Source organism: Salvelinus namaycush, chromosome 34 (genome assembly GCF_016432855.1).
Source record: "Salvelinus namaycush isolate Seneca chromosome 34, SaNama_1.0, whole genome shotgun sequence".
NCBI lineage: Eukaryota > Metazoa > Chordata > Actinopteri > Salmoniformes > Salmonidae > Salvelinus > Salvelinus namaycush.
This window is the reverse complement of record NC_052340.1, coordinates 9,605,778-9,633,037: the sequence shown is the minus strand read 5'-3', so window position 1 is coordinate 9,633,037 and position 27,260 is coordinate 9,605,778. Positions and strand designations below refer to the sequence as shown.

At 44.3% G+C, this 27,260-nt stretch overlaps 1 protein-coding gene across 1 annotated transcript; it reads right to left on the bottom strand.

Annotated features, from left to right (window-relative positions):
* Positions 1–19: 19 nt before the first annotated feature.
* On the bottom strand, positions 20–26,023 carry LOC120028999 (leucine-rich repeat-containing protein 75A-like). Its single transcript, XM_038974286.1, has 5 exons — positions 25,268–26,023; positions 17,877–18,014; positions 8,745–8,851; positions 1,627–2,071; positions 20–1,533 (listed from the first exon to the last, which is right to left on the bottom strand). Exons 1-5 carry the CDS (start codon positions 25,520–25,522, stop codon positions 1,255–1,257), a joined length of 1,224 nt encoding a protein of 407 aa, XP_038830214.1. The 5' UTR covers positions 25,523–26,023; the 3' UTR covers positions 20–1,254.
* Positions 26,024–27,260: the final 1,237 nt, after the last annotated feature.

The window sequence follows — 27,260 nt, the reverse complement described above, 5'->3', positions numbered from 1 at the left end:
GTTTTTTATTAGACCGTTGTTACAAATGGGAAAACATACGCTGTGCGAGAGCTACATATTTACTGAGAATGAGGGAATGTTCTATAGCCGTAGCCTAGAGACAGTCCATGTTAGATGGCATTGTTGTAACCACACAACAAAATCCTATTAAACGTGTTGATACAAAAGTTACAAGTGATACGTGCACTCTACATGACTGGCAGGGATAAAGGGAACAAGTGAGGCTACTAAAGATGGGTTGTTATAGCTCCTGTCGCCGTAGCGCCTGTAGCCGTTGCGCCTGTCACCGTAGCTCCTGTCACCGTAGCTCCTAAGCCCTTTTCCTTAGCCTAAACAGTGCTTTTCGTCACAGTAACAGACTCCTCCCTCACATGCTTTACAATCATGAGCCTTATAGTCAACATCTTTTAACCCGCCTTACAACCAATCTTTTTTTTGGTTTCCATCAATTCTTTCCGCCAATAGCACTTGTTTCTCTCACTGCACTCAGATCACATCGGAAATCGACACACTGGAGCACGCATATGCATAAAAAAATACTGGGTAGGTAGGATTGGTGAAGAGAGTGCTGGTCAGAGAGATAGAGACACAGACGTACTGTAGTATCAGAGAGAAAGATGCAAGCTTTTTCACAGACCAAAGCTGTCTGGGATTACCGCTCTTCTTCTGTCTTTCTACCTGTCTGTTTGTCTGTCCATCCATCAGCCATCTGTCTGTCTCTCTCTCTCTGACATACAGTCTCTCCACCAACAGGGGAACAAGTGGCTGGCACATAGGCATTCCTCCAACTATAGGACAGGATGAGCAGGGAGTAAAACCTGAATGAAACATCTCAAACGTGCCAGATATGACATACCCATTATTAGAAAATGTTTATTTGTTTTCTACATTTGATATATAATATATCTATTACTCTTTACTACAGAGGATTATAATCCTAATTCATAATGAAACAACAATAACAGTTATCACAAATGTCCTCTTTCAACCTGGATTGTCATCTCTTTAAACTGTGCATCCATGGACGAACAGTCCACCCAGATCAGTTGGTTATTCCGGAACTATTCCAGTCGGTTGAGATGACAGAGCCCCTCCCCCAGATGTCCAACCCAGGAAACAATTTCCGGTTACCTATGCATTCCAAGAACGTTACCTAACGTTATACGAACGTTCACTGCTTGCTGGTACTGCTCTTCTCATTCTAGACAAAACGTGGGAGGGTAAGTTCCAAGCAGAGTGGACCGGGGTTCTTGCTCAGGTCAGGTGGTCTAAGTGATCAGTCCCCTCCTCTCCTTCTTCCTCCTTCATCAGTTCAACCGCTCCAGAAGAATGCTGCGATTGGCTGGAGCACGACAAGTGGGAGGACTGACTCTGTGTGTCTTCCTCCTCTAGCTCCACCATCTTCCTAATTCCCTGTCCCCGTGTCTCCTCCCTCCTCTGCTCCTCCATTGTCCACATGCTGTCCTCGATCTCGTTCTCCTTCCCCTGCACCTCCAGGTCAAAGTCCAGCAACTCTTCCATCATCTCCTCAATCTCCGTCTCTCCGTCCATCTCCACCTCCGACCTCAGCTCATCCATGCTCTCTGTCCTGTTGATGTCATCCCTGTCATCGTCATCATCCCCCACCCTCCCCTCAGGCTCGCTGGCCTGGCTCTCACCAAACTCCAGGATGGTGGGCAGGTTGCCCTGCTTGGGGCAGCGCTTCCTCAGACTCACCAGGAAGGGTTGGGGCAGGGAGAAGATGTCCACGTTGTTGCCCAGGTCGATCCATGTGACACTGGGGAAGCTGGCCGGGTCCTTCAGGCTGTCCGTCAGCTCCTTGAGGACAGCACGGGTCAGTCGGTTGCCGTTGAGGGCCAGGGTCTCCAGGCGGGGCAGGGCGGCCAGCGTGGGCAGGAGGAGGAGGAAGGCGTCGTCGGTGAGCTCGGTGAAGCCCAGCTCCAGGCTGCAGATGATGGGCGCGTGGCGCTGCAGGTAGGCACACAGGCGCTCCATGTCACGCACCGTCAGGGGGATGCCCGAAAGGTCCAGCGCCCCGTTAGGGGGAGGGGTCGACAGCATCACCTTGAGACTGGAAGGCAAAGGGTGGGGGGGAGAAGTAATCAGTTACATGTCACGATGCGTGTTGACCAAACTGTAGGTAAATCTATTTAATATCTCCAATGCAAAATGTGTATGCAAATTGTAATTTTCCCAAGCACAAAACATGGTAAAGGTTAATTTATCATACAGTCAATAAAACTATCGGGGTGAGCTATCTCTGAGAGCAACATCCCCCTGACAGGAAGGATATTACATTACTAGACCGTTAGAAGAGCCTGTGATGAGACAAGGACAGCAGGAGCATGGAGCCCCAGGCGTAGCGACAGGTAAGTAGATCAATTACATTACTATCTGTAATGCGGTTGTTTTCACCATTTGCTGACACTTCATGTGCTGAGGGGCAGAGATGTGAGAAATGGGTTCACCGGCTTACATGGAAAGGTTTGCAGAGAGATAGAGGAGGAGAGATGGGGAGAGAGAGAGAGAGATGTTTAAGTTTCTGCATAATCAGTAGTCTGCCAGTCCGTGTTGCGTTTCAGTTTGCAAATCTGTCCATATGATCCAAACAAACAAATGCGATGAGAGTGAACTGTGGGAGATTTTCTGCCGACCTCACCGAAACAAAGAAGTGGCTCTCTGTGGCACAGCTAGAGTGTTCACGCGTTTTGGCATAAGCTTGTGTCTTAATACTGTGGTTGACACCCAGGTGTGGAGTGTCTTTCAATTTGGTCACTATGAGTCATAATAACATAATGATTCCAGCGATGTGAGTTTGGATGAGGAGGAGATACAGAGGAGTCTTTTTGACACCAGTCAACGAGCAGTAGACAATGCAGTGGCCTTGTGGTTAGAGTATTTGCCCAGAGATTGGAAGTTTGGGAGTTCAATGCCAAGTCATACCAAAGACTGTAAAAATGGAACCTGATAGGTCTCTGCTTGGCACTCAGCATTAGGGAAATAGATTGTGGGTAATGCCCTGCGATAGACTAGTTCGCTGCCCAGGGGGTGTACATCAAGCCACCTCATGCTTTAGAACCAGAGATAGGCTGCCACTCCTATGAGCTGTTCCAGCTTGCACAAGCCAAGGCTACTTATTTTACAACAAGAAGTAAAACACTGATTGGCAATATTGTTTGCTCAGTTTGGAGACTCTCAAACTAAAAATGACCACAGAATGAAATGAAAACTAGAAAGAAAGTGGAGATAAATAGAAAGAAAGTGGAGATAAATTGAAAGAAAGTGGAGATAAATTGAAAGAAAGGGGAGATAAATTGAAAGAAAGTGAGTGAGAAAGTGAGTGAGAAAGTGAGTGGGTCCAGATAATCCAGACCTCGGGGGACAGAAGAAGAAAAACAACTGTTACAAAGTGAAAATGCACTCACAGCACAGCAGAAGTCTAGTGCTTGGCAGTGAACAAACTGAACAAAGGCCTGCTCTGCATTTTATGCCATAAAAAAGGCAAAAGTGAGATCAGACTTGAACGTCTTCCAGGTACAAAAGAATACAATGCATGTGAGGCAGAATGAGGTCTGGACCGCAATTATTACTCAACCCCCCCTCCACAATTGTTTTGTTGCTTAATTAGGAATTTACCGTAACAATAGTAAATCTCCCTCCCAATGGCTGTGTAGTGCTAGGATGTGAGCCAAAGAAACCCATTTATTAGTTGGTCCAGGCATAGAATTACAAGAAGGGACTGATCACAGAACATTGACTTGAACGTGAATATCCATTATAATTATAATTCTATGGGTCAAGCACTCCGCTCTAATCCGTCAACAACATTGAGACATGGTGTAGTCCCACTTATGCTGCTAAATCAGTCCAGATTTTGTTTTGTTATTAATTACTTAAAACAAAATAAGTTTTATAACTTCTCTCAAGCTAATGGCTTTTTATGGGAATTGGGTCGTAGCAAACAAATGGAATTACTAGAACGGGGAAATCTTTCAGACGGTGTACAATTGACAGTACAGTCATGCCTACACTCAATATGGCTGACGGTCCACCCAACACGGAATGTTGACTTAAATATCCGTTCCATTTATTATTTGTCTATGAGTCGAAGTCAATGGTCCCTGGGTTATGACCTCATGATGGATCTCTGGCTCCCTTTCAGCATTCTCCCTGTGACTTCTCCCCCGATAGTTTTAACTAACAAATCTAAAAAGCAGAGCAGAATGTAAATAGAAACAGATGAAACCGGTGTACAGGACATCAATCCCACACTATCAGCCTGGCTTCCGACCAGAATCCCACGCTTTATGCTAGAGCAACGCTGAGCCGAGTTCTCTCCCTCTCAGACACAGGAGTCAGGACCTCCGGGCTTAGATACTACATACCACATGGGGACCTTTCTCCAGAAGATCGACTAACAACATACATTTCAATCCCACGCTTTATGCTAGAGCAACGCTGAGCCAAGATCTCTTCCTCTCAGACACAGGAGTCCTTAGGGCTTAGTAATCAAATGTTATTGGTCACATACACATATTTAGCAGATATTATTGCGGGTGTAGCGAAATGCTTGTACCACATACTACATACCACACGGGGACCGATCTAGCCAACCAAGACATTTTTTCAAAGTTTTATCCTTTCTTTTCATCTAACTTAGTTTCTAATGTAAAACACAGCTCATCTGTTTAACCCCAATAACAAACAGATTATATCACATTAATGTGTGTTTATGATAATAAGAGTAAATCACTGTTTACCCTCAAGGATAGACAATAGATTATACCTCAAATCAAATCCAATCACATTTTATTGGTCACATACACATATTTAGCAGATGTTATTGCGGGTGTATCGAAATGCTTGTGTTCCTAGCTCCAACAGCGCAGTAGTATCTAAAAACGATTCACAACAACACACACAAATCTAAAAGTAAAAAAATGGAATTAAGATATACATATTAGATTGAGCAGAATACAGTATATACATATGAGATGAGTAAAGCAGTATGTAAACATTATTAAAGTGACTAGTTATTATTAAAGTGACTTGTGACTTGTGTGAAGCTCACTGTCGAGTGAGCTTCCCACAAATCTCTGACCCTTGGTGACCTGGTGACACCATTGTTCAGTGACATAACTCAACCCTCGTGACAGCACAGTGCCATTGCAATATCATGAGTGTGGTATTAAATTACACTTAGGTGTCAGCTAGTCCATTGACAGCAAAGATGATATCACTTTTCCCCTGTGTGTGTGTGTCTCACCTTATCCTGGTCATCTGTCTCTATGGGAGACGGGCAGAGCTACGGTTGGCCCCCATTACTGCTCCATTATCTCTATCACCACATTCAACTCCACTTCTCAGAACATTACAGTTGCCACATTGTTTTGTGTAGGCCTGACATACACGCGCTATTCTTAATTTGACAGTTGCTTACTTGGTGGCTAAGCATCTGTTCTCTCTTGGCTTCCAGTGGTCATCACTGTCAGTTGCTGTCTTGCTGCAGGGAACAGCGCTGTTATTTTTAGTTAGCTGATCCTCACTCCAATGCAGAGACTGCTTAAAGCCTTTCAATTCTAAAGAACAACAGCTAGTATCCTTTTTTTCATATAAGAACATGATCAATTAGCAACCACTCTTATCCACAAGAATTTACAGTAGTGAGAGCATATCATATTGTACTGTTGCGTACTGGTCCCCTGTGGGAATTGAACCCACAACCCTGGCGTTGCAAGCGCCATCCTCTACCAAATAAGCCACACGGGACCTTAAGGAGGGTAATGTACACACACAACCACATCTCGTTTCTATTTATTATAGTTATCTTTCAACATTTCCTACCTTGACATTCCTTATCCATTCTAATATATATATATATATATTTTTTTTTAAATCTCCCCAATTTTCGATCTTGTCTCATTGCTGCAACTCCCCAACAGGCTCGGGAGAGGCGAAGGTGGAATCATGCCTCCTCCGAAACATGACCCGCCTAACCACGCTCCTTAACACCCGCCAGCTTAACCCAGAAGCCAGCCGCACCAATGTGTCGGAGGAAACACCGTTCAACTGGCGACCGGGGTCAGCCTGCAGGCACCCGGCCCGCCACAAGGAGTCGCTAGAGCACGATGATGCAAATTGTGTGCCGTCCTATGGGACTCCCGGCCACGGCCGGTTGTGGCACAGCCCTGGAATGAACCCGGGTCTGTAGTAACGCCTAAGACCGCTGCACCACTCGGGAGGCCCCCAGGACAAATTATATTTCCTGTTTAAGGCTGAGTCAGCCACTGCCCAATTACAAAGCCATCCTCAACATTCATCAAGACTATGGTTCAGTATCTAACTAGGGGAAGTTCACTCATTAGGTTTCCAAGTACTTTTTTTTAACCAATAACCACTTGAACTGGAAATGGGGCTTAGGGGCTGGCACAACTCAGTCACGCAGTTTCCCCTGGAAGAAGCAGTGTGTGTGTGCGTGCGTGTCTCCATATGTGTGTGTCCATCTATACGTGTGTGTGTGTCCTTTCGTGTGTTTGTGTGTGCGCGGTGGGTGCTGAGGTCATGACCAGTCCAGAGCTGAGGCAGAGTGTATGAGACAGCAACGGCAGAGGAGGAGGAGGAGGAGATGAGCCCTCTCCTCCAGTGCTCCTGTCCCCCATGCTAATTAGCTAGTGGCTAATGAAACCCATGGCAAAAGGCATTAAGGGCCCCGACTCCTCCACCACAGAGACAGGGGCCCGGAGACAAGATTCACGGAGATAAAGCTAAAGTGATCCACAGAACACATTATATGCAGACCTGGGTTCAAATACAATTTGCAATCATTTCAAATACTTTAGCTAGGCTCGCTTTGAGTTTGCCTTGCGCTATAGAGCCAATGGAATAGCCCCAACTGTCCCAAAAGCCCACCCCCTGTAAGTCCAGGCAGACTAAAGCAAACAGTCAAAGTATTTGAAGCCTAGGTCTGATTATATGCAGTGAGGTGGAGATATTAAAGAGGTTTCCTCTAGCTACCTCTGTAATTACGGATGGAATGGTGGAGTCAAGGAGGACCCGGCAGGCACTGACATGCACAGTGCTTCTCTACAATAGGACCCAGGCACTTCAGACTACGTGACAAGAAGGAGTTTTCATCACTAGCAAACCGTGTCACAATAACCTTCTCAAAACCTTTTCAAATGACATACTGGTGGGCGACAGTAAACTGGCCTTAGTGGTCTATGCACCCAGTCCAAAACCCAGTCCATAATCAACGACATCAGCCTCGATCTGGCAAACAATAGAACGGACAAATAGAATGCATCTCTCCTGAGAGACAGACACACAGACGCCTTACTGAGGAAGGACGCCCACGAGGTAGGTCACAGAAACAGGGGTGTTAATCACAGCACTGTACATAAATCTCAAAGTCCATTGTGATTACCATAGAAGTACAATGACCAGAACAGTCATCATTTTAATGATATGGTAATTGCACTGTCCTGTCAGAGCAATATAAATATAATTATATTTCTATGGTCAGAGCCGTGTACAGTGCTAACGTGATTAGAACCCTGTTGTCTGGGCTACTGCGTAGGCGTAGTATTTTCTCTTCTACGGATCCTATTTCTATGGTGATTATGCTGTGGAACAATAGCAGGCGATAGTAGAGCTCAGAGCTGTAAAGGTAAGAGAGACTGGAGACAGAGAGAGCTGAGGAACATCTGTACCCCAGTGTGTGTGTGGTGAGTGTGGTGTGTGTGGTGTGTGGTGTGTGTGGTAAGTGTGGTGTGGCACTGAAAGAAAAGGCTCAGGCAAGAGCTCTGGGGATATAAACACCACCGCTGGGCCCCTGTAATAGCCACCTCCGGGGTCAACGGACCCATTACACGCTATATGGAAACAGTTACACCATAACACACTTTGGAAGTTGTTACACAGGAATACACACACACACACACCCACACACACACTACATCACCAGTTGTATACAGTGCAGCAGCTGCGCCATATATTGCACAGCTATGAGAGTTAGAAGATCTGCAGTACTGATGGGGAGGGTGCAGCACACACACCCATCTGTGGCGCTGTCATTCACTGACTCACTTAGCTGAGTAAATATTACTCCCATTCATCAATGTACTAACGGGTAGAACAGTTAGAGCTAGGGGCAGAGTGAAGGCTTCTGGGAATAGATGATGAATGAAAAGACGAGATAAGATTTGCTCTAGATTAGATTTATACAGAAACACACACGCACAGTCACACACACACACACATAGGATGTCTTGTTTTAGTTGAGTTAGACTGGACCAAGCCAGACACATACACCAGATTATGTGGCATTTTCGTGACTTCCTCTGCATTGACCAATGAGGAAGGAACTGGGAAATCAGGGAGGATGCCAGGTGAAACGATGATTCAGTCCGATCCTTCGGCCCAAGACGCATCGTCAAGCCTTTTATTTGCACGAACTAATTACATTAATTAACAGCAAAAAAGGCCTGCCCGTGCAAGCCTGCAGTTTTTGCGTGTAGGCCAAAGAGTGCGCCAGTCCACACTGATCCAGAATTACATTAGGAAATGAGAAACGTACATTTGACAAACCTTCGCACATATAAATAAATAATCATAGCTTCTTCTGTGTGTGTATGCTGCCTTTGACCAAACTTTCTCTCTAGCGACCCATCAGAGGGCACCACATGCCCATGTGATACACACACACACGTAGGCGCGCACGCACAACGTTTCCCCTGTCTCCTCACCATGCCTGCGGCTTCCTCTTCAGTATGCCCTGCCGTCTCCACTGTGAGTGTGGGCTCAGGTGATAGGTCAGCTGGCGACACACCTTCTCCATGGCACCCAGAGAATCCTCCCCCTGACAGAGAGAGAGAAGGAAAGAAAGAACGTAAGAGGGAAAGAGAGAAAAACAGACAGCGTAGGTTAATATTGGCTGACAGGGGACCAGAGGAGCTGAGTTGTAGCACACAAACACGTTTTCCTTCGTCTGTGATGACAGGAGAGGAGCTGAGGGACTGCACTGAACGCTGTGTGGCCTCCTGATGGACTCAGGCCCTGGGTTATACCATGTGTTCTCTCTCTCTTCCCCCCCCCCTCTCTCCCTCTCCCTCTCTCTCGCTCTCCAGAAGCACTACGTATCGCCGCCAGTTTTTCACAACAACTACACAGGTAAACACAACCCACAGGGACATATAAGACATTTTACGGAGAACATGGAATGCTCTTACCATGGCCGTCAGAGGAAAAAAGTGAAGGGTGGCACGGGTATGAAAAGATATTATACAGGTCATTATTGTCTGTGAGGTCATATCGACGCCCTATTGGTTAATCTCTGCTATTCTGCACCTAGGTCATCGTCCCAGAAGGCCAGTATGTGCTGTTGGTGGTAAGATCCCTAGGAATGAAAACAAAGCCATTATATGAGGCCACTTAGGTTTGTTATTCAGGGAGAGATTGGTAAGAGGTTCAAGGGTCTGCCCTGTTGCTGCTTTGTTCCCAGCGCGCGTGTGTGTGTGTGTGTGTGTGTGTGTGTGTGTGTGTGTGTGTGTGTGTGTGTGTGTGTGTGTGTGTGTGTGTGTGTGTGTGTGTGTGTGTCTCTATGTGTGTTCATTGTTTCCAGCTCCCTGCCTGTGTCCTCTGGAGGTAAGACATATTACATTATTGATGTCTCCACTTTCTCCTCCACTCGTTCAGCGAGCCCTACTGACGTGGTAACTATACCAAGCATGTGTACCGCCAAATACGCATCTTGTGGATTATATGATTGTGTGTGGATGCCCGTAGTACAGTAACACAGGATTCTGTAGCTCTTGCAATTTCCTTTGAGCAGATGTGGTTCCACAAGTGCTAGATGTAACAATATTGTTACACATGTTGATCAAATATGAGATATTTACAGTCATTCGTTATAAGCTGTTCTAAGTATCTATCTCAATTTGGCTGTGTAATAAACCTGTTTGTGGTGTCTCTCTGTCTGAACAGAGAGACACCATCTGGTCCCGTGTGGCTCAGTTGGTAGAGCATGGCGCTTGCAACGCCAGGGTTGTGGGTTCATTCCCCACGGGGGGACCAGGATGAATATGTATGAACTTTCCAATTTGTAAGTCGCTCTGGATAAGAGCTAAATGACTTAAATGTAAATGAACAGTAGTTTGTGGGAGTAGGGGAACAGGAGGTATCGACCAGTCTGTTACTGATTATCAATACTCTGCACTAACTCACCATGTCCCAAATGGCAACCTATTCCCTACATTGTCCACTCCTTTTGACCTGGGCCCATAGGGATCTGGTCAAAAGTAGTGCACTACTAAGGGAACCGGGTGCCATTTGGGATGAGACCTCTCCCCACTGATCTGATACAGGCAGCAGCAGGCTAGCAGCATATGCTGGGCTACCGAGGGATTCCTCTCCATGCTGTGTCCACTGGCCTAGATATGTCTACAACAACCAGCAGACTCTGTCTCAGACCGACACACAGACAGGACAGGACAGAACAGACATGTACAGGATTACACTGTACTGTAGAACAACACTGTTGTGGTAGTAGGGAAGGGAGAGGCAGCTATGCTTTTCCTCAGAGACATCTATTTACATATATATGGGGCTCTGGTTTTCCTTCAGTCATGTAGCTATCTATCAGCTGTATAGCACTCTATCAAAATGAAACGTCGCACACACACAACTTAGGATGCAATCTGCACTGTAAACCTCTCTCCGGTTCTGTTCTATTTGACTACCTGACCTTCACAATAAACATGACAAGGACAGATAATGAATTCAATACCTACCGACTCCCCACTGTCTCCTCTCCTAAGACCCAATCAAAACCATCTCAAAGGAAGTGCAGTACGGTCAGTATGCATTCCCCTGTGTGGTATGGCTGGCTGTGTGAGTGTATATATATAGTTGTGTGTGTGTGTGTGTGTGTGTGTGTGTGTGTGTCACTGTGACACAGGGCAGAGCTGCTCTGCTCTCTGTCCCTGTAGACAGGCTGCAGTCCCCTACTGACAGAGGCATCAGAAACTCAGCACCTCACCGTTGGGCCTCACAGCACTCTCCACTCCTCTCCTCTCTACACTGTGGCAACTGAGCTGCCACCAACTCTGCTGGAGTATTGAAACACATCATCCTGAGATGTTTTGAAACATTACATTACAGACCACTTAATCAAGTATTGTGCAACACCTTGCCAGGGACTGGGAGCACTAACAGAAAAAGTTGAAAACACTATTTTGGTGTTCCGTGTTTTGTGCAGAATTAGGTACCTTCTCTTTTGGTGCCGTTTCCTTTCTCTAATGCTTCTAAACACAATTACGATGTTTTAATCCTGTTTAGTGGAGAATTACATACTTTTTCTGTAATATCGTTTTATATATTTGATAATTTGCCATTATATACACCTTTCGGCAGGCATTGTCAAGCACAGTATTCAAACCACCAGCAGTAACTGGAGGTTGAACTGCAAGAACTGAGGATTCTGCACTTGCCTCTTCCATTGACAATCTTGAATGTGGGACTGGGTGCTGTCCTCACTGAACCTCAGTTTGCCTGACGGTTTTGATAGCTATGATCCATTACACCTCATGGCACAACAAGCTTAATACTAATATAGAAATATACTTTTCTTCCTTCAAAGATGAATACAACATTGTGTAAATGTCACGCCCTGGCCTTAGTTATCTTTGTTTTCTTTATTATTTTGGTTAGGTCAGGGTGTGACATGGGGGATTTATGTGTTTTGTCTAGTCTAGGGGTTTTGTATGTTTATGGGGTGTTTTCTAGTCTAGGTGTTTGTATGTCTATGGTTGCCTCAATTAGAGGCAGCTGTTTATCATTGTCTCTGATTGGGAACCATATTTAGGCAGCCATATTCTTTAGGGATTTCGTGGGTTATTGTCTATGTATTGGTTGCTTGTGTCTGCACTTTATATATATAGCTTCACGTTCGTTTTGTTGTTTTGATTAGTTTGTTTAAGTGTTCTTCGTTTCGTTATTAATAAATAGAAGAATGTTTTCGTATCACGCTGCGCCTTGGTCCTCCTCTCTTCCTCCATACAACGAACGTGACAGTAAAAGAATCATAAAGTCCTCCAAACAATTGGGGGCCACAATCCTCTAAAAACAGAGTCATGGCAAGATAGGAAATGCAAGGTAATTAAACTAGTCTTCCAATGACTTCACCATCTCTATTCTCTCTCTCTTTTGTTATCCTAATGAAATATACTTACATTTAGAGAAACATATTAAGTTGGATTTCAATTATTTTGGTAAAATGAAATTAACAAATCATTGAAACGACTTGCATACATTTTATAAAAAGATATTTGGGGGTATTTTGACACTTTATTGAGACAGCTCTGTTTTAAAACCCATTCAGTGTATCAGAACACTTACATTGGGTTTACATTCAAGCACCCTCCAAACACCAGATCTCAGCTTAGGTGCAATACTTTTCATGGTTTCATTACACAATCATGGAGTTTTGAGACTTTCTATTTTTACAGTGTACACTAAGACACACTCTCTCTCCCTCTTCCCCCAGGATTGATCTCTCAGCTACTCTCTCCTTTTTCCTGCCTTCTGTGCTTTCTTGCTTTTCTTCCCTCTCTCCACTACATCAACACATAAATCTGTTTCTCTCATCTGTACCCAGAAACAAAATAGTGTCTTCGTAGCGCAGGTGGACTACTAGTTTCCCCATGGTGTTATGCGTCGCCATGGTGTTATGAATAACAATCTTCCATCGCTCATCCTTCCTGTTTACCACAAAGCCTAACTGTGTTTTCTTGCATGAACCACTCAGCACAAGCAGTTCCCTCACAGTACAAACGCAGTTCTTTGAATTGAATTTGGTAAATTGTTACAGGGCTGAAAACGGCAGCAGACTGGGAAAGAAAAAGAGAAGTCGAAAATAAACACCTGGGTTCACAATCTGCCAAGCTATTCTTTTTTTTAAAGTTTGGGTTCAAATTGTGGCTAAGCAGAGCAGTAAGAGGAGGAATGTGGGCTGAATCAGTCTTTCAGACACATTTTCTATAAGTTTCAAGTTTTATTATCAAGCGTACAATTACAGTGAAATGACTTTCTTCCAAGCGCTTTCCCAACAATGCAGTTGTCAATATCAGTAGTACTATAAAAAAAAATAAAGACCACTGGTTACGACACAAATAGAGATGTTTACCATCTGTGTGTGTGTGGTAATATTATGCTGGGCTCGCTCCATTGTGAGCAGTAACAGCACTGAGGCTTGGAAGGCTGCCAGTATTTTCAGTGTGTGACTCATACAGGAGAACAAGGCACCGCTGGTCTGTCGGTCTGTCTGTCATTCCCCATGCTGTCTGTCTGTCTGTCTCATTCCCCCTGCTGTCTGTGTCTGCCTGCCTGTCTGTCTGTCGTTCCTCTCACCGTTCTGCCTCTCCCTCCCTCAGTCTTTCCCTCCATCACTCCCTGCAAGACATGCGTCTCTCCTTCCATAATGACTAGTGAAATGTGTCTCTCTTTCCTAGTTGCCACATCCATCTATCCACCGCTAACTCCTTTCATCATCTCGCTCAGTGAGCAAGACAGAAGCATGATTGTTAGAAAAAGCTTAGGATTAGGCATGGGTGTAATCAAAAGGTATAATCCTTCTTTATCCAGCATAACTATCTCAATATAATAATATATAGATTCAACTAAAACAGATTGAACTCCTTATGGGAGTCTGTTATTCAACGGTAGGTCATTTTAATCCTTCTGGGCATGATTGTGTTGTCATTAATCACATACAGTATGTGGGTAAATGCAGAGATGGTATGTTATTCATGCCATGTGGAGTTCTGAGCCGGACACACACACACACACACACAGAGAGAGACAGAGACCCTCCTCACATCCCTACGGGCATTCATGCGAGTGCATTTAGATTTCAGTCACAGCATCTCACCAGCTGATCATCAATACACTGTACTCAGTGGCGACCCGTCATTCAGGGCTGGTGGGGCAGAGCCCCACCTGTTATGAGGCCCCCATTTTTAGCAAAAAAAATAATTAAGGAGGGGGTAGCCTGTTTTGCATGTTATTTTGGCATTAATACGTGTCACATATCAGTTTGCAATCAATGTAAGAAAATAATAATAATAGAGTTAATAAAGCCTCCATACAAACATGGTCTCTTTTGCTTTCTTGAGTAAGGCAGTTCCAAAATGCAAGTGTTTCAGCCTAGCTCAGTGCTTTCTGTGGTGGTGGGGCAGCCAGCGGAAAATACAGAGCGTAGGGGTTGGTAATGTTCTCTAGTTGCGCCATGATCTGTCACTCACGGTGACACAATGTCACTGACAAATCTAAGGGTAGAGCTAGAATATTCAAGCCCCTTGGGCGCTGTCATAGAGTTACACTAGAAGTGCCCATCCAAGAAGGCTCCAGGTCATTGGCCACAGATAAAACGACGTCAAATCACATATATATATATATATATTCAGTAACTTTGATTGGACTGATCATGTCAACATCACAATTTTCAAAATCTTAGCTAGCAGTCATTATCATGAATCAAGTCGACAATCTACTGGCAAATCCTTTTTAATCCTTGTCATATGGAGAGAAATATTGAAGAGAAATTATAGATAAAACCGTGCTCATCGGTCATTAGACATAAACATTATACAACAAGTTGGAAATCACAAATGTAACAATGAGTGGTTTGGAAGGAATTAGTGGCTAACTGCAAGCATTGCAACGCAATCATTAGCCTGCTATTCAGTGGAATGGGTGAGTGGTCCCAATTCTGGGTTCAAGGGTCTCTTTTCCAAGCTTAAAATGATAAACATTCAACATTGGCCATGCTGTCAATCCAGCATGATTTCTGCCACGCTCAAAACAACTGTTAACTCGGTACTGGGAAATCTGACTTGAGTTCAAGATAACTGGGAACTCGGGGAAAAAAACAAGCTCCAGCTGGGAAAATACATTTTGAACGGTCATCCAACTTTGAATTGTAAGTCGGGAACTCTGGCCTTTTTCTAGCACTACCACCAGAAGATCACTGACATCATCGTGATTCAACTCTTTTTTTTTACGCGTTCCCAGTTGTCTTTCAAGTTGTCTTGAAAGCACCATAAATCCAGAGAATGTCAGACTTTGATGACAAAGTTTTATGTCAAAGGAGGACCGCCACGCCACCTTCCTGTTCAAGTGAGCACAACACAAGAAGGTGAGTCCAAAAATGTATTGTATGCTGCTGCATAAATTCTGTAATATGCCAGGGAAATATGTACAGTGCCTTCGGAAAGTATACAGACCCCTTGACTTTATGTTACGTTACAGCCTTTTTCTAAAATATATTCAATTGTTTTTTTTACCTCATCAACCTACACACAATACCTCATAATGACAAAGCAAAAATATGTTTTTAGTAATTATTGCTAATTTATAAAAATGTTGAAACTGAAATATCACATTTACATAAGTATTCACACCCTTTACTCAGTACTTTGTTGAAGCACCTTTGGCAGCGATTACAGCATCGAGTCTTCTTGGGTATGATGTTACAAGCTTGGCATACCTGTATTTGGGGAATATCTTCCATTCTTCTGTGCAGATCCTCTCAAGCTCTGTCAGGTTGGATGTGGTGCGTTGCTGCACAGCTATTTTCAGGTCTCTCCTGAGATGTTCGATCGGGTTCAAGTCCGGGCTCTGGCTGGGCCATTCAAGGACATTCACAGACTTGTCCCGATGCCACGCCTGCGCTGTCTTGGCTGTGTGCTTAGGAAGGGGAACCTGTTGGAAGGGGAACCTTCGCCCCGGTCTGAGGCCCTGAGCGCTCTGGAGCAGGTTTTCATCAAGGATCTCTCTGTACTTTGCTCCGTTCATCTTTGCCTCGATCCTGACTAGTCTCCCAGTCCCTGTCGCTGAAAAACATCCCCATAGCATGATGTTGCCAACACCATGCTTCACCGTAGGGATGGTACCAGGTTTCCTCCATACGTGACGCTTGGCATTCAGGACAAAGAGTTCCATCTTGGTTTCATCAGACCAGAGAATCTTGTTTCTCATAGTCTGAGAATCCTTTAGGTGCCTTTTGGCAAACTCCAAACGGGCTGTCATATGCCTTTTACTGAGGAGTGGCTTCCGTCTGGCCACTCTACCATAAAGGCCTGATTGGTGGAGTGCTGCAGAGATGGCTGTCCTTCTGGAAGGTTCTCCCAACTCTACAGAGGAACACTAGAGCTCTGTCAGAATGACCATCAGGTTTTTTGTCACCTTCCTGATCAAGGCCCTTCTCCCCCGATTGCTCAGTTTGGCCAGGTGGCCAGCACTAGGAAGAGTTTTGATGGTTCCAAACATCTTCCATTTAAGAATGATGGAGGCCACTGTGTTCTTGGGGACCTTCAATGCTGCAGACATTTTTTGGTACCCTTCCCCAGATCTGTGACTCGACACAATCCTGTCTTGGAGCTCTACGGACATTTCCTTCGACCTCATGGCTTGGTTTGTGCTCTGACATGCACTATCAACTGTGGAACCTTATATAGACAGGTGTGTGTCTTTCCAAATCATGTCCATTCAATTGAATTTACCACAGGTGGACTCAAATCAAGTTGTGAAAACATCTCAAGGATGATCAATGGAAACAGGATGCACCAGAGCTCAATTTTGAGTCTCATAGCAAAGGGGCAGAATACTTATGTAAATAAGGTATTTCTGTTTTTAATTTGTAATAAATTTGCAAAAATTTAGGATTTTTATTTATTTAATCCATTTTAGAATAAGGCTGTAACGTAACAAAATGTGGAAAAAGTCAAGGGGTCTGAATAGTTTCCGAAGGCACTGTATACTGTAGCTAAGAAAGTAATACTAAGTGTATGTTGTATAGTAAGCTGTTAGTAACCCATGTGCATCACCCTAATAATTTGGTATATTTACCCCTATTAATTTAGCCTACTGTTCTGACTTGGTGCTGCACATGTAGCCTATAACCTGTTTTAGAGAAATTTAATCATCGAATAACATGTGTATGTGTTCGTGACAGCTGGATGAGTCACAGGACATGAGGGATCCAATTCTCCCCGTGCCCGGTGAGCGAGCTTTAAGAAATAAAGCAGCTATGCAAATAGATACATTTCCATTGAGGGGTTATCTGCCATATCTGTGTGTTATCTTCAGCACAGCAGGTTTAGGTAGCTGCAGTTACAGATTGGCCAAGAACCACGAAAAACAGCACCAGACCATTATTCCTACTCCACCAAACTTTACAGTTGGCACTATGCATTGGGGCAGGTGGCGTTCTCCTGGCATCTGCCAAACCCAGATTTCCACTGCTCCAGAGTCCAAAGGAGGCGAGCTTTACACTACTCCAGCCAACGCTTGGCATTGGTGATCTTAGGCTTGTGTGGGGCTGCTCGGCCATGGAAACCCATTTCATGAAGCTCCCAAATCCACTAATTTGAAGGGGGGTCCACATACTTTGTATAAATAGTGCATCTCTCTCGCTCTCAGACACACACACATACGGATATGATATACACACACCGAGATACACACAAATGTATATACACCATTACATACACAACCACACTTAGAGCACATTTATAACCTAATTTCCCAGCCAAAGACTGGAGGATAGGATCTGGTCTCATTGCACCAGCACACTGAAGTAAATAAGGCTGAAAGGTAATATCGTGACGGGCCAGCGTATCTGTGAGTAGCATGTAATAATGGATTAATAATACATTGCTTTTACATGCGCTTTTTACTAGGTCTCAACGCACTTCACGTGCGCGTGTGCGTATATGTGTGTATGCCCACGTACGTGTACGTGTGTGTCCGCGTGTGCACATGTGTACTTGCACGTGTTGTGTTAACACGTTGATGTGTGCATGGAGTGTTCGGTGTCCTACCGGGCATGTCTTGGGGGGGCACTGGATGTATCTGGCCAGGCTGATGACGAGGTCGTGGGTGATGGGGTCCACCAGGTTCCTGAAGCTGGCGTAACGGTACAGCACGTCATCCAGAGACGTGGACTCCATCCCCAAGTCCTACACACACACACAAAGAGAGAGAGAGAGACAGGAGAGATGTAGAACCGGGTTACATGATTAGAGCCAGCGGTTTTCACTAACCATGTGACCCGGACCAGGAAAAACTCTGCCTCCTACTTATCGCCTATAACTCAGGCCCTGGGTTTCTCCAGGTTATACCACATTGTCAAGGCAAACTCTACATAATACACATAATTCATCTCCTGCATAATATATCAATATTGCATTAGTTTATGTGACAGTGACTGACGGACATACAGGAAACTAGCACACATCCTTATTGACTTGTACTCAGAGGTGGGATGAGCAGAAGTGTAAACACTCACATTCACCACAGCTAAAGCAAACTTAACACTTAAATCTGCTTATCCAGTAGCGTTAACTCAAATACTAACAGCTAGTAGATTTTGGCACCTGGAAAGAGACTGCTTGCTGTATGTCAGAAGCCTGAATCTTTTCCATCAGGCACAGGAAGTCTTTGCCAATTCATGCAAAGATCTTGAATTTGCTTATAGGTTCCCTAGCGTGTGTGTGCGTCCGTGACAGCTGGATGAGTCACAGGACATGAGGGATCCAATTCTCCCCGTGCCCGGCGAGTGAGCTTTAAGAAATCAAGCCGCTATGCAAATAGATAACCCCTCAATGGAAATGTATCTGCCATCTCTTTGTGTTATCTTCGGCACAGCAGGTTTAGGTAGCTGCAGTTCCAGATTGGTCACGAATTGGCGAGGGTTGGCGGGGGATAGGGGCGGTCTATGGTTCTAGCCAAGGTAAAAACAACATGGTAAAGGCAGAACGACACTTTGAGGTGGAGAGAGAAAGGACGGAAAGAAAAAAAATGACTTGAGGAGCAATACCCTCTAGTAAAGAAAAGGCCAATGCATTTTATTATGTCAGTAGTCTTATTAAAAATGAATGACTATGACAACTAAAGTCACAAAATTGTTTGAACTGTAAGGTGCTGGTGATGATGGTGGCGTGAGTGGGAGGGTTGTGAGGACAATAAACGTTCTTTCAATTCATCTGGGAGTATTCCTCCCACATAAATCAGCCACATTCAACATCAAAGCAGTGTACTCCATGTAAAAAAAAAACTGAAAATGGACTCAGGAGAAATTAATAGTTTTTCGGGTACATTAGGTGTTAAGAGAGCTGCCCCTTCATTCATCAACTCCCATTTAATGGGAATTTTCATGGTATCCGGGCAACAACGGGGTGCACCTGGTTGCCAGAGAACTGAGATGCTTCTCTCAGTCTCTCCGTCTTTTTCGAAGAACAGGCACTCTCTCTGTCTACCCCCCACATCTCTTTCTCTCATTCCGTTTTGTACCCCCAAATCAACTAGCAGGACAAACAGTACCAGAATTAAACATTTAGTTTCTAATCAACCTGTTGCTGTGTGGACTCAGGGCATGATTTGTATAAACCTTGCTGACTTTTTCACCGACATTTGCAACATTGTTTCAATATAGAAATTCGATCTCCAGCTGTCCCATAGTAATGAACGTGTCGGACCGAGACAGAAAGGCAGAGAGCTTTTCTCAGCCATTCGAAACCATGAATCAGCTGGCATAATTTTTATGGATATATAGCAAGGAATGTCAATAGAATATAGGTAAAACTAAATTAAATGTAGCTAGATGCAGTCTTTCCAGCTTCAGTTTGAAGTGATTGTGTTAGCTGTGTTGTTGGCTAGCTCCTCTGAACAACAGTGTCCTGATGAGAGCACATTTTCTATGCCAGGCGAAATCGTGCCTCATGAGCTCCTTGTTATGGATATATCCAAATAAATGTCACTAGAAAACAGCTTAAACAAACGCAAATGCAGCTACTTTGCTGTTATTCTGGCTGCACTGTTTGACGTGACTAAGTTAGCCGTAGTTGGCTAGCTAGCAAGTAAGGGATAAGAACGTTGCCAGCCAGTATGGCAATAGACAGCTTTGAATAAACAACTTGGTCGCATCCATAGATACAGAACAAAAATACTTAAAGACTGGATCGCATCTCTGGCAACCGAACCAATAGAACAAACGACCAGCCGGCTTAGCAACCCTATATTTATGTCGGGACTATATCACATGGAAGGATGAAACAGTATGAATAAATTCATAAAAAGTGTTTTTTAGGAAAATATGTCAATCATTATTTGAATATGTTGGTAACCCGTTGTATAAAAGTGATAATGTCCTCGAAGCCGGTGTTTGGAGGATATATTTGCACGGTTTGACTTCGTCTCGGGCCTAACAACACCCATGCCAATATATCCTCCATACAGCGGCTTCGAGGGCATTATCACCTAAGTGGTGCAGGTGTGTGTTGAAACTGAGGGCCACACTCTTAGAAAAAAGGTGAGATCTAGAACCTAAATAGGTTTTTCGGCTGTCCCCTTAGGAGAACCCTCTGCACCCTGAGAAAAAAAAGGAACCCAAAAGAGTTCTATCTGGAACCAAAAAGGGTTCTCCTATGGGGACAGCCGAGGAACCGTTTTGGAACAATTTTTTTCTGAGAGAGCAGACCCAGAGCTAGAAGATTGATAATGACATGATAATACACTGTTTGTCCCTCCCTGGCCTCATCTTAGCTTAGCTCAGCCAGTGCCTAAACTTACAAAGTGTCTCAGAGTAGGAGTGTTGATCTAGAATCAGGTCCCCCCTGTCCATATAATCTAATTCAGTCTGGTCGAAAATACAAGACTGATCCTAGATCAGCACTCCTACTATGAGATGCTTTGTAAACAGAGGCTCTGATCTCAGAACAACAACCGGCAGGGATTTTTTAAATTTAAGCAGGGAGTCATGCTGAGACCACAGTCTCTTTCGCAGAACACCAATAAACATCAATTACACTATACATATCTATATACACATCAATTCCACTATACATATCTATATACACATCAATTACACTATACATATCTATATACACATCAATTACACTATACATATCTATATACACATCAATTACACTATACATATCTATATACACATCAATTACACTATACATATCTATATACACATCAATTACACTATACACACATCAATTACACTATACATATCTATATACACATCAATTACACTATACATATCTATATACACATAAATTACACTATACATATCTATATATCTATAGCTACTTTCTGATACAAAATGCAATGATGCGTACGGAACTTATCGCCCGTAATAAAGCACAAGGCGCTATGATGAACTGCATCCAATGGCTTCAATACAGTGGCAGCTGCGTTCACATAGACTATATTGCCATAGTCATTATTTTATTTTTGATTTAAACTTCATTTAACTAGTCAAGGTATGGTCAATAAGCGGAATGAATGTTGACTGAATTATATGTTTTCTGCTATTTGATCAAAGACCTGTTCCTAAAGAGGAAGCCTATTTTAATTCTTAATTTCTTAATTTCTAACTCATCAACATGCTTTTTGAAAGAGAGCTTTTTGTCAATCCAGATGCCAAGATATTTATAAGCAGGGACACAATCAATGAGGGCACCAAAAAACCTTAAGCCAGCAGCATACCACCCTGCATATCACTGCTGGCTTGCTTCTGAAGCTAAGCAGGGTTGGTCCTGGTCAGTCCCTGGATGGGTGACCAGGTGCTGCTGGAAGTGGTGATGGAGGGCCAGTAGGAGGCACTCTTTCCTCTGGTCTAAAAAATATCCCAATGTCCCAGGGCAGTGATTGGGGACACTGCCCTGTGCAGGGTGCTGTCTTTTGGATGGGATGTTAAACGGGTGTCCTAACTCTGAGGTCATGAAAGATCCCATGGCACTTATCGTAAGAGTAGGGGTGTTAACCCCGGTGTCCTGGCTAAATTCCCAATCTGGCCCTCAAACCATCACAGTCGCCTAATAATCCCCAGTTTACAATTGGCTCATTCATCCCCCTCCTCTCCCCTGTAACTATTCCCCAGGTCGTTGCTGCAAATGAGAATGTGTTCTCAGTCAACTTACCTGGTGAAATAACAGATGAATTAAAGGGTGAGGATTGTCTGACCTCACCAATATGATCCACAAGATAACCCTTAAGATTTAAGCTTACACAGCTGGCACCTCCATCCTCTAAGATTGGATACTACCTGGATGGATTGATTGGAACATAGCCTCTATGTCCAGGCTTCTTTTTTGGCAAAGCTCAAAATGTATACGGGGAATGTGACAATATGACAGACTAATTTGATCGTAACAAATTATACCTAGTGTTGAAGTAATGAAAATCAATAACCCTTGAGAGTGATATCAACAAAAGGAATGAACCAATCGATGAAATCATGTCCGATATTCAATATAAAGTGTATAGGTCTGGTGGATATATCTTCATGTGGGCCTAAACTACATCGCAAAGTTGCATGCATAGTTAAGTTCTCGTTCTCAATTTAGTCTGGAGATAAATGTTATGAGGTAAAAGTACATTAGTAGGAGTAGTTCTTCTTCCAAACTATCTCTCCCTCCCTTTTTTCTCCTCTCTATCTATTCTTTACCCCACTCTACCCTCCTTTCCCTCTCTCTCTCCTTCCTTTCCTCATCTCTCCTTCCTCCTCTTTCCCTCATTTCCTCCACTCCCTCGCCTCTCTCTTTTTCTTCCTCTCTCCCTCCTTTTCTACTCCTTACCTCCACTCTCTCCCTACTTTCCTCCTCTCTCCATCCTCCCACAGGCCGATCGAGCCAGGCTGAATGGTATCAAAGAGGGGCTATAAATTGTTGCCACTCCTCTAATTACAGCAGCAGGGAAGGCGAGCCGAGCCTGTGGGCATCTGTTTCAACAACATGACACAGCCCAGGATGAGTTATACTTTCTCACAAAAACCATGCACAGTGTGGCAAAGGAGGTGCGGGACGGGAGGCACACGGGAGAGTTGCAAGATGCATCTCATCGGCTTGTTATGGTATCACAACGAGCAGATACTGTAGATAGCTGTTGGTGTAAATGTCTATCTGTCATCTAAGTTGATCTAATATCCTTTGGTCATTTGACTGTATTCGAATGCTGGGTCGTATTCATCAGGGCACACAGTAGAAAAACACTTCATATTGGACTGTTTCATATTGGACAAGTTCAGGTCGCACCTCCCCGTTTCTTCCTATTTTCTAAATGTTCCTGCCTAGTGAACACAACCCTGGAGTGACATAGAATGGAGGTGTAGTTTACTAAGGAAGACCAACTCATTCACATCCTCTCCTCACTCAGACAGCCAGTCCCTCTAGTTACAGTGGGGAGAACAAGTATTTCATATACTGCAGATTTTGCAGGTTTTCCTACTTACAACACATGTAGAGGTCTGTAATTTTTATCATAGGTACACTTCAACTGTGAGAGACGGAATCTAAAACAAAAATCCAGAAAATCACATTGTATGATTTAAGTAATTCATTTGCATTTTATTGCATGACATAAGTATTTGATCACCTACCAACCAGTAAGAATTCCGGCTCACAGACCTGTTAGTTTTTCTCCACTCATTACCTGTATTAACTGCACCTGTTTGAACTCGTTACCTGTGTAAAAGACACCTGTCCACACACTCAATCAAACAGACTCCGACCTCTCCACAATGGCCAAGACCAGAGAGCTGTGTAAGGACATCAGGGATAAAATTGTAAACCTGCACAAGGCTGGGATGGGCTACAGGACAATAGGCAAGCAGCTTGGTGAGAAGGCAACAACTGTTGGCGCAATTATTAGAAAATGAAAGAAGTTCAAGATGACGGTCAATCACCCTCGGTCTGGGGCTCCATGCAAGATCTCACCTCGTGGGGCATCAATGATCATGATGAAGGTGAGGGATCAGCCCAGAACTACACGGCAGGACCTGGTCAATGACCTGAAGAGAGCTGGGATCACAGTCTCAAAGAAAACCATTAGTAACACACTACGCCGTCATGGATTAAAATCCTGCAGCGCACGCAAGGTCCCCCTGCTCAAGCCAGCGCATGTCCAGGCCCGTCTGAAGTTTGCCAATGACCATCTGGATGATCCAGAGGAGGAATGGGAGAAGGTCATGTGGTCTGATGAGACAAAAATAGAGCTTTTTGGTCTAAACTCCACTCGCCATGTTTGGAGGAAGAAGAAGGATGAGTACAACCCCAAGAACACCATCACAACCGTGAAGCATGGAGGTGGAAACATCATTCTTTGGGGATGCTTTTCTGCAAAGGGGACAGGACGACTGCACCGTATTGAGGGGAGGATGGATGGGGCCATGTATCGCGAGATCTTGGCCAACAACCTCCTTCCCTCAGTAAGAGCATTGAAGATGGGTCGTGGCTGGGTCTTCCAGCATGACAACGACCCGAAACACACAGCCAGGGCAACTAAGGAGTGGCTCCGTAAGAAGCATCAAGGTCCTGGAGTGGCCTAGCCAGTCTCCAGACCTGAACCCAATAGAAAATCTTTGGAGGGAGCTGAAAGTCCGTATTGCCCAGCGACAGCCCCGAAACCTGAAGGATCTGGAGAAGGTCTGTATGGAGGAGTGGGCCAAAATCCCTGCTGCAGTGTGTGCAAACCTGGTCAAGAACTACAGGAAACGTATGATCTCTGTAATTACAAACAAAGGTTTCTGTACCAAATATTAAGTTCTGCTTTTCTGATGTATCAAATACTTATGTCATGCAATAAAATGCTAATTACTTAAAAATCATACAATGTGATTTTCTGGATTTTTGTTTTAGATTTCGTCTCTCACAGTTGAAGTGTACCTATGATAAAAATTACAGACCTCTACATGCTTTGTAAGTAGGAAAACCTGCAAAATCGGCAGTGTATCCAATACTTGTTCTCCCCACTGTATGTATGTCCCTTAAAGTGAGGTGTGCTGGGGCAGACGGTGTCAGTGTGTCTGTGGTAGAGCTAATCACAACCTAATTGAGAGAAAGCACAACCAGCTTTCTGATGATCACACCTCTCTACCCGTCTCTGCATCAGTCCATCTGTCTGTCTTTGCATCAGTCCATCTGTCTGCCCTCCTCTGTCCTCTGAAGCTCACCTCCCTCCCATCTGTGTCTTCCTGGCCTAGTGAAGGACTTCTATCAGAGTTGAAGTAATCTAGACTCAGACTAGGATTTGCAGTGAACTGACATGGGATTTGGGGTTATAGTAGATGAAACACACCTGTGCATGCACATACACACACATAAATACACGCACACACAGGCAAACACACACATGAACACGAGCACACAGGTGCACAAACAAACACACACACAGTCAAGAACACGCACATAAACACACATACACACACCTGCCGGAGTGTCTGCAGCATCTCTGTGGCCTTGTCCTGTTTGCCTTGCTTGGCCATCAGCATCATCTCCTGGATCATGCCTATCCGGCGCTGGTAGGGCGGAGGGGACCCTCCACGACTCAGCCGGTCCCCTGACCTCAACATGAAGGAGGTGAAGATGTCACCCCTCTCCTTGGTAGGGGTCCGTTTCCACCCGTGCTGTGGGCTGGGCCCAGCCTCTTGGCCCCCAACACCTTTGGTCTGTTTGGTGCCCATGTTTAGATGTTAGAATCTGCTGTACGAAATGACTTGCTCCCCCCAGGCAGTCATGCAAGGCTGACTTGCATAAAAATATTTGTTTTTGCACTAAACATTAAAACCTTGCACACGAAGTCACGAGGCCTTAAAGTGGATAGGACCTCTGGGTTCGTTCCGCACCTGACTAGTTGGACAACACACCTGTTCTCTAGTGAATGGTGCACTGTCCAGCTGTTAAGAGTGCAATACCAGTTGGGGAAACAACCTCCAACACATGCATTCAGATTTCAATAAAATGTCTAACTCGCACAATAAGCTTGAGCGAATTGGCTGCTACGCGTGCCTACTATAAACACAAACAGACACACACTCAACCCGGGACACAAGCCAAAACTTTTGTTATGCAATTCGCGGAACATAGCCTATAAATAATTAAATGTTTTCCACAGAATTTTGTTAGGATAAAAATGTCCGAGCTAAAGAGCTAAGTGAAATATGATCAGCTCTCTCTGCGCAGGGTTCTTTAGCAAACGATGAAACAAACGCTGCAAAAAAGCCTCGGGGTTATCCGTCTTCTAGACAACGAAATAATTTTAACGAATGCACTGTTATGACAATCGGCTGGTAAAAGCCCCTTAAGTCGGGAAGAGCTCGGAGGATGATTCCCGCAGCATGGCCGCAAATACGGGGAGCAGCAGTCCCGCAGATCGCCAGCAAACTCCCGGTCGGATGCACTCGCTCACAGTGCTATCCTGGAGACGACTTCATTTCTGTCCTTCAAATATAAGGCCGCTACTAAATTGATGTGACTGTCAGTGTTGCGAGTGCCTCCTCTCCTCGCGTCCACATTGGATTCCTCTTCCCTTTTAATCAATAATTCCACGCATTCTGCGTCTGTGCAGAAAATGAAGGGGAAGCTAAACGAATGTGGTGGTGGCGATGGAGACAGGACATGGTCATGTTTACATCTTTATCTGCTCCGTTTGTTTATTCACATCTGCCTCTCCAAATCATTCACATGTGATGTCAACCTTTTCCTTGGCAAGATATTGGAATCGTTGTTCCTTTATTCTATGATTCGCTCTTCGAGGCATGTCCTGTTAGAACGGCCTCAGCAGTAGCCTAGGTAGAGTCCGGGACCTGGTTGAAGGTGTCTCTTGTTGGGACTGAATATAGGCTGCGCACTGTCGGAGGAGCCGACCAGAGCAGGCGCGGTGTGTACAGTGCTTCTCTCCTCAAGTCCTCGCACTGAGAATGGGTTGGGCAGGCTGCTCCCCACTACAAATACGTCCTGCTAAGAGGATATCGCAACGACTATTGCTAGGTCAACATCCTTTGCCTTTTCTTCTGAACGGTGAATGGGGATTGGGTAGGCTAATTTAGAGGTAGTCTAGTGCCTACAATAACCTATAATAACACAGTACTATGACATGCAAATACTTAGATAATATTATGACCTTGGCTTGTACGTTAACCACTTTGCAAAGACGACTTCAACAGCAACTTTTAGTCTCGTAATTGCAGTATTTCAAATGACAAATCTGCAGCATTGGACTGTTCACGGGAAGTGAAAATCATTGAATTGCATTATATTGACCTCTGGTGTTGGCGGCGTGGATTTACATACTTTTTATTTTAGGGCCATAGTGTTGTTTTATAGCATTATAGTGTAATATTAAACTATAGAATAGCATAGTATTTTTTCTGTAAATATGTAAGTAGACTATTTCTCAGATTTAAAAAGAATATAACACTC